At 56.5% G+C, this 8632-nt stretch overlaps 1 protein-coding gene across 1 annotated transcript; it reads right to left on the bottom strand.

Annotated features, from left to right (window-relative positions):
• Positions 1-3518: 3518 nt before the first annotated feature.
• Positions 3519-4327, bottom strand: RPP25 (ribonuclease P and MRP subunit p25). The gene has a single exon (XM_026052915.1). The coding sequence runs from the start codon at positions 4186-4188 to the stop codon at positions 3574-3576; it is 615 nt and encodes a 204-aa protein (XP_025908700.1). The 5' UTR covers positions 4189-4327; the 3' UTR covers positions 3519-3573.
• Positions 4328-8632: the final 4305 nt, after the last annotated feature.

The following is an 8632-nucleotide window of genomic DNA, read 5'->3' on the forward strand; positions in this document are numbered from 1 at the left end:
GCCCGCTCCGGCCGCGCTCTGAGGCCGCCACGCGCCGCGGCGGCTGAGGGAGGCGGCGGCTACGGCGGCGCCGCGGGGACAAACCGCGCCCGCCCGCGTGACGCGCTGCGCGGGCGGGAAGAGCCGCAAGGGGCGGGGCTGGGCGCAGCGAGGGCGGCGGCCATTTTGTGTCGTGCCGGCGGCGGCGCTGAGCCATGGGCGCTCGAGCTTTGAAAGCCMCTGTTGGCTCTTGTGCCTTGGCGACATCACCTTTCTGGAGGTTGTGGGGCTCTGTGGCCCTAGCGCCGCCAGCCTCTGCGTCTGGCTCGTCCTGCACGTGCCGTGGCTGCGTKGGCCTCACTTGTGGTGGCCCCTCAGCATCCTGTGGAGTTCGTGCTGTCGAGCTGTGTGAAGCGCTCCGCGTGTTCACCTGCAGCCTTGTTTTCTAACTTCTCACACGTGTGTGGAAAACACAGGAAGTTTGGGCTTGAGCAGAACACACACACACCACAAGTCTGTATCTTTACAAAGGAAAGTGGAAATAGCTCCATTTCTTGGCTGGGGAGCGGGACGAAGGAACACACASGCAGGTGGTGCCCGTGGGTGAGAACACGTGGAGGGAGGCACCGAGCTGGGTGTAGGCACCGGGCAGGTTGTGACTCCCGAGTCCCTTGGCCAGTGGGGAAAAGGAGAGGGCTACCACAGCGCGGCCGGGAAATCGGGATAAATGGGGGCTGCGTCCCCTGGCAGCTCCAGAGACCCCACAGGGATATGCCCAGTGGACTCTCCATTCAAATAAARTTTTAGCTTTCCTCTGTCTCCTTTTGGACATTCAGTTCTTGCCAGCGAGATTTCTTTTATCCTCACGCGGAAAACCCTTGGTATGGAGTTTGAAATTCCCAGCATCTGTTGCCTTGCAGATTGGAAATTGCCTGCGTGTAAAGTCAATTAAAAATAATTTTGAGCATTAGCAATATAATGAGGAATGACTGATTCTTTTTCCTTTCTCGGTATTGCCCTTCTTGCTTGCAGCAGTGAGAGGGCAGTGGGGGGACAGTCKTCAGCTGCACGGAAGCCTCTTGGCGCTGTCAAACTGCTTACGGGGAAGTGAGGCATCCTTTTGACCYGCTCAGCACCAGAAATGGTGCAAAGCACTAGTGTCATGCGTTGAGAGGATCTCAGCCAGGTGCCGAGGTGAGTACAGGCCACAAACCTCATCTCCACATAATAAGTGAGAAACATAAGGGCAGAGGTGAGTGTGGGGTGGATGCAGGGAGGAATGGACAGATAAAGTCAGGATATTTAAATACCGAGATGAAAGTAAGTTAGTTGTGTCTTCCCTCCCCACCTGCACCTTTCCTGGGGTGAATTTCACTTATTTTATCTCCTTGGACATGCCTAGCTCTTCTTGTCAGGCTCTGCTCATCCTCTGGAAAAGCATCTATCATCTCCTGCRGAGGTGTCAGAGCAGCACCAGACAGCACAAATTAAACCCATCCATCAGCTCTACTCGCTCTGCCCCTTAGTTAAGCAGAGCATTGGTGAAATAACTGGAGAGGAGGATGACAGCACCATAGGAGGCTTTGAGGAGGAAGAGCAAGGATTTGGGGTTGTTACATGGGGAGCAGGCTGGCACGTTGCAGTATTTGCCAGCAGCCAAGAAACCTCTAATTCAGGGGCTACCACGCGAATTTGCAGGGATGGTTTTGGGTCYGTTTTTATAGAGTTTTATTTATTCATATTTTGTTTAGGATCCATTTAGAGACAAAATCAGCGCTGCTGTGAGGAAGCAAACACGAAGGAAGAGCTGCAGAGCTTTCCCAGCACCTTTCCTTAGAGGGATGGGAACAGTCGCCTCCCAAGGGGTAAAATATCCGCATGCCAGTCACACCACTCCAACCCACAGAAACCATGAGTCCTTTGAAAGAGCCCATATGCTGAACATCGCTGGGGTTTTTCTCAGCCTAATTTCTCACCAAAAACTTCTTTTTTTTTTTTTTTTTCTGCATTGAAACGAAGAGACTTAAACACCAGAAGGAACAAACGGGCCAACCCCCTCTTTGTCGCTGCTTGGAAAAACAAATAATAATAATAAAGAAAAAAAGAACAGTCTTGAATTAATATTCAATTGCACAGCGGCAGATAAATTAAATGACTCAAGCTGTGGTAGGGCAGATAAGCATAAGCCCCCGGGCTCACAGGAGCAGCTGTCAAATGGGGAGATAACAAGGTCATGGCAAAACAAAATGTCTCCCTACTTCCTCCACCACCTCCTCCTCACTCCCTTCCTCTCCTGGGTATGTAGCTAACCCTTGGGAGACAAAAGAGATGGGGGAGGGAGAGACTCCCAATGCCAAGAGTGGGACAGAGGCGATGATGACAGGGAGRTGGGCATGGGGCCAGGTGCTCGCTCGTGCCCGGCTTCCAAAGCAGTTCTCTGCAGTCAGAGGCCAGTGGATTTGGGAAGGCTCCGGGCTGTGGCTGTACCCAGGCAGCGTTGAGCAGCCTGTGCTGTTTTGGAGCAGAGTGCAGAATAAAGCCAATTACAGAAGAAAAGAAATGGAGCAGAGGAGAAGGAGCCATGGCTCAGCTCCACGGATGCCCTGTGGGCCAGTGCGGGTGGTGAGCAGCGAGAGGAAAGGACAATCCCACTGCWGGTTCGCGTGCTTTATTGGAGGTGATTCCAAGCGCTGAGCCTGGCATTAACAAACCCTCAGCTCCTCGCCAGGTGCAATCCGCRCAGTTCTGCTAAGGAAATTGCTGCTCGGGGGGGGCTCCAAGCAGAGCCGGCTCTTGTTGGGGTGTCTCGGTGCGCATCGGTGGCATCCACACAGGTAGACCCTGCCAGAGCAGTGGCAGATGCTCCTCCCTGGCCTCATTTCCCAAAACGCAAAGGCTGCTCTCGCTGCTACCTTGGGATGAGGGATGGGGCCCTTGTCCATCCCAGAGCGTGAGCTGTCCCRTGGATAGGAGCACTAAAGCCGTGGAAAGCCCCCTGAGACCCATCCGCTGGCGTGGATTCTGCTTTCAACTTTAGCAAGAGCCSTGCCCTGATCTCCACGTTCCTGGAGCCCTCGGATGCTACGGAGCTTGGCATTGGGGCTCAAGAAACTCATCACCCTTGTGGTTAGCCACCAGGCCAGCCTCAAATGCCCCCCCAGCCCCATTGCTCCCCCCTGCAGCTGGAGCACTGGGGCTATGGGGCCACCCCCAAGCTCCACCAGAGTAGGAAGCACCCGAGGTGCCAGGGAGAGAGCTCTGCTCAAGGCAGGGGGAAGAAATGTTCGGAAATGGGAGATTTTCCTGCATCCCAGCACCCCATTCCAAGGGGAAAGGGAGAGGCATCCATGCCACCGCAGAGTCCCCTTTGCTCAGATGCATCGCCCTCCCCCCAGAGCCACCATAATTAACCCTTTACTGCCACCTCCACACCACATTCGCCCCCCAGTTGGGGACCTCCACTTTGTACCTTCTCAGGGCAGGTGGCCCCTACATCAGGGACAGCCTCATGGCTCGGAGGCAGCTGAAACCCGGAGCTCTCCCATATTCCTTCTCCTGCCCGTGCGCCCCATCTGGTCACTCCTCATGGGGCAGTCAGGGCCGAGGGGACAGCGGGAGGTCCCCAGCAGGGCCATCGGGACCCTGCACCTTCTTGCTGGCCCGCTCGAGCGGGGCATTCACAGCTCTCTTCAGCCCCTTGGCAGGGGATCCCGACGCTTCTCCTCCCACTGCCGGGCTCCTGGATGGCTCCGGAGGCTGGTAGCCCRTCTGGCTGGGATCCAGAGGGTCACGGGAGAGGAGGATGCAGATGGAGGGCACATTCTTGTGCACGGTGAGATGGTGCGGTGTGCCGCCAGGCACCGGCTCCGTGCTCTCCCACACCTCACGCAGTGTCTGGTAGCGCACCTTGGTGACTTGGTGCAGGCCGCCCAGTTTGCGCTTCATGATCTCCACGCATGTGATGGTCTTGGTGACAGCGCGGCCACAGCCGCTGAACACGATCTGCCGGCTGCCCTTGCGCTCCATGTGGGCCATGGCAAAGCCCATAAGGTTGCGGATCTTGCTGCCCTCCTTCACCTTCATTTCCACAATGCCAGGCGGCAGCTCTGCGAAGGGCAAGGGGCTCTGCTCTTCAGACGTGCTTACCTTGCGGAAGTTCTCCATCCTGGGCTGGCAAGAGGGCTTGGAGTCGCTGGAGCCGGTGGCCATTGGGGTGGCGGAGAGACACGGGGAGCCTGGGCACTGGCACGTGGCGTCCCGGGACCACCAGCCCCGAGTGCAGTCCTAGTCAGGGTGCTGGCCACAGCCGTGCTGGAGCTGCCGGCGCAGAGAGGCGAGGAGGTAGCGCCCTGTGTCCTGCCCGGCAGGACGCCTGGGCTCCGTCGCTGCCGCTGCAGCGCTTGCTTCTGCTGCTCCGCGCTTCATTCTGGACTTGAGCAGCCCCCAGAGCTGTTGTGTGTAATTAGCAGATCCTCCCCCTCTCCCTCCCCTTCCTCCCTCCTCCTTCTCCCCTGGCTCAGCCTTCCAACCCAGCACCTGGCTCCATCCCGGTCTGGAGRGAAGGTAAGGTGGAAAGGAGAGGGAAAAGCCACTCATCTCCTCAGCACTGCCGGAGTCCTGCCCCTTAAAGCGAACCTGGTGCTTCTGGCGCTCGCTGCGCTCAAGGACRCTCCCTGTGAATGTCAGCGGAGCGCGGGCAGCGGCAGCACCGGCTCCCAGCGCTCACTAGACTTCAGAGAGTCCACTCAGCCCGGGGGCTAGGGAAAGCTGCCCACGGCGGCCACATCCCGCAGTGCACGTTGTGGAGACCCGCGTGCCCTAGGGCACCCGGGGCCTGAAACACCACCCCTCTCTGCCCCAGAGCTGGCCCCAAGCCATATTCGCACCCTTCAGGTGCCCTTGTCACCTCCYGGCCCGCCTGTCCCCTCTTCTCCCCGCCCCGTTCCTGCACAGGATCGKTGCACAGTGGAAAGACATCCCGCGTATTGACTTGCACTCCAACTTTATCAGCCTTTGGCCCCTGGATTGGTTTCACCTTGGCAGCACTTGAAAAAAAAACACATAAATAAATCAATGGAGCTGATGCCACCATAGCTGTGACCTGCGGGAGCGCAGATCCTCTCCTAGCCTGGTGGACAAGTACCAGGACATTGAGACCCACCAGGGACCTCTGAAGAGCAGCAAACCCAGTGTCCTAGGAGAATACATATCCAACCAGGCCGGCAACTTCATCCATCCCTCCTGCAGATGGGGAAACTGAGGCAGTGAGCATGACCACAGAGTTCCCTGGATCTGCTGCTACATCCTGCCCAGTGCTATGCATCAGCGAGCTCACCTGGGCACTGCATTCCCAGGGCAAGCTGCTCGCTTGCTCTAGGAAACACAATGTTGTTTCCCCCCCTTGCACGTGATGAGCATTTGTGGCAGCCACAGGGAAGCTGCTTGGCTCCTGTCTCGGATTAAGCATCTCCTGGAAATTGTTGCCTTTAGGAGATGCATCTTCAGGCTGAAAGGCCAGGAAAATAAATGGGAAGGATGTTGACAGCCATCCACAGAATGCATTGGCCCCAAATAGAGGCCTGGGAAACCAAGGCAGCGCTTGTTGACTTTGCACATAAATTTTACAGGCATGAAAATGAGGGGTGGGGGGAGGGAAATGGTGGTAACCATTTAAATTGCTCCGGAAACACGCGGCATCAGCACAAAAGCCCTCAGAAGCCCAGCATGGGTGGGAAGGAACCAGGCTTTGCAGCAGGATGAGTCCCGGTGCTGAGTCAGCTCTTCCAGGGCTTTGGAGGTGGCCATAGAGCAAGAGCAGTTCCGCACGGCCCGGCGAGGACGCGGATGGATGGCGGGATGCGCTCCCAACTGCAKTTCCCTCCCTTCTCCACCGCATCGATTTGGATGCAAATGCGCTCTGTTATTAGCAGCTCCGCTGCTAATTGCCATCTGAAGCCATTCATTGGCCTGCCAGCTCGCACGCTGGAGGACAAGAGAGCGACTGGGTTGTTGCAAACCCAGGAGGAGCCGCGGCAAGCTCAGCCACGGAGCGCAGCGGAGCCCGTAGAGAAGCAGCAGATGCAGATGGAAAAGCGAGCAGGGAGCAACGAGGGRCCAGGGATCCCGGTGCCCTGCGTCTTGCCCATCTGTCTGCCTGAAGCATCCAAGCAATGGAGTCCGTGGAGGGAAGATGAGGGGCAGGAGTGCAAAGACAGAGATGATGGGGACGAAAATGGAAGCGTGTTCATACAAGCAAGCAGGAGTGCACCACAGCTCAAGCCCTTGTCCTCCACCTGCCCTCTTTGTGTTTCCTTTCCTAGGAGGTATGGGAGCCACTCAGAAAATCCAAGCATCCAATACAGGGAAAGTTGCAGCACCATCAGGCATCTCCCGCATCACGTCACCCTTTCTCAAGCCTCAGGCAGTTGTCACACTGCACCCAGCATGACCTCCTGGCAGCACCACGTGTGAGCTGGGACCAGCCTCAATGGGAGGCTGCGATGCCAAAATCAGAGACAAACAGCCCGGCTGGGGCAAGCTCGGAGCTGTTGCATCCAGCTCTGCTTCACATACATCACTACTATCCTGGCCGAGTCCTTGACAACCATACCAGTTGGGGACATGACTGTCCCTATGGAGCTGGGCAGGAGCTGAGCTCTTCAGCACAGTAGCAAAATCAAAGAGAGAGCCCTCAGACTCATAATGCCTTAATGATCCTTAGCAACCTCAACTGGACCACCCTAGAACCCCATTTAAGCTCWGCCCATGGCTGTGGTATCACATGGGACCTGCTGGTCCTTGTTGTGCTCTGGCAGAACAGGTATTGCCCTTCCTCAGGGGATCCCCGTGGAAATGGCCCTTCCTTTGATACCTGAAGCTGCAGGGGAGTACCTAAGGTATGAAGAGCTTGGGTTTGAGTTCCTATGTGGATATCGGAAGCAAGCAGCAGCTCTAGGCTGGAAGAAGGAACAAGCCAAGCTGGCTGGCCAAAACACCCCAGAAAGGAGTCAGTGCAGACCTAGCTGTCCTATGGAGTCTATGAGCCACCTTATGGTGGCTTTGGGCACATCCGTTTCCTCTGAGAAGATGTCCTTGTAGCAAGTCCTACTCCATAGCACTGGAAATAGCAGCATCTCCTCTGTATGAACCTTCTTGAGATGCTGGGCTAGAGTGAGGGGCTGCTCTGCCGTGAGAACCCCGCCTCACAGACCTCCTGCAAATATGCAATGCTGCTTTGAGCATCATGCAGCTCCTAAACTTTTCTCCAGTCCCCCCTGCCCTTCCTAAAGAAATGTCTTRCACAGTCCATTAGCAAGGCTTCACAATGCAGAGTGGAGCAAGGGACCAYTTTGCATGCCTTGCCCCCAGGATGAAGATGACCCTTCCCCATGCTGAGGTATTCTTGGCTCCCAGGTCACTGTCCTGACCCACTTTYTTTTTGCAGGATTTCTGCCCAAGCAGAGCTCTCTCTGGCCCTTGGTGATTCCCACTAAGTGCAGCTTTGGGCTTTCCCCTTGTTTTATAGCATGCTATTTTTTCCAGACCATTTCCCCAATTTGTCAAGGTCATGTTCAATTCTAACCTATTCCTGCAAACGGCTGTTGCCCCAGCTGAGCATTGCAGGCAAATTGGATCAGTCTATTTACTCCCCCTGCACCCAAGCCTTTAACAACTGCCTGGAGCAGCACTGGCTGCGTGGACCCCGTGCCTATTCTGTCCCCGGGATGCGTGGCTTCAGGTTGGATATGGGTTCCTGGCGACGCAGAGAGCAACCCCAGCTGTGTGCTGCTCCTCTGGAGCTGACTCTGGAGAGTTCCCAGCCTCTCTATGGAACTGGCCCTGTGCCAGAAGGAGCCTCATGTGTCCCATAGAGGGTCTCCTGGACCCATGCAAAGCCTGCCAAACCTTTGCCCCGTAGAGGCTCACATCAAACCATATGGAGATTAACACATCTATCTTCCATATAGGAAATCGCTTGACCCATGAAGGGTCTTTCCGACACACATAGAGCTCAACCTCATGCCTTCCGTAGACGGTGTCCTCAGCCCATGTGGAGCTTACCAGGCCCCTACCCCATAGAGTGTCTCCCCAACCCATGTGGAGCTTAACATACCACTACTCCCTACAGGATATCCCAAGTCCCGTAGATGGTCTCCCCAACTTCCCCCTCTTGGCCTCCATAGAGGGTTTCTCTGAGCCATATAGAGCTCAACTTCCTGCCCTCCATAAGAGAGTCTCCTTGATCCTGTGTAGAGCTCAACCTTCTGTCCTCCATAGAAGGTCTCCTCAGCTTATATGGGGCTTAGCACATCACAGCTTCATATAGGATACTCCCTGCCCCATAGATGGTCCCCTTGGAGACCCCCATAGAGCAGAACTCATCCCATTGCTCTCCGTAAAGGATCTCTTTGTCCCTAGAGAGCCCTTCAGACCCATGAGGAGCTCAGCCTGCTGCACTCCATGGCGGATCTCCTGAGCTGCTGCGCAGCTCGCCCGATCCCTGCCCCGCAGCGGGTTTCCATGACCCGCGTGGAGCCGAACGCCGCTGTCGGCTCCAGCACCCTGGACAGCGGCCGCCAGTCTCGCGAGAGCGCGGCCCGCCCGCCGCCGTGCGGGCGGCGCGGTCTCGCGAGAGCGCGGGCGCTGCGGCACG

The sequence above is a fragment of the Nothoprocta perdicaria genome, unplaced genomic scaffold (assembly GCF_003342845.1).
Source record: "Nothoprocta perdicaria isolate Ctin4 unplaced genomic scaffold, notPer1 scaffold_113, whole genome shotgun sequence".
Lineage (NCBI taxonomy): Eukaryota > Metazoa > Chordata > Aves > Tinamiformes > Tinamidae > Nothoprocta > Nothoprocta perdicaria.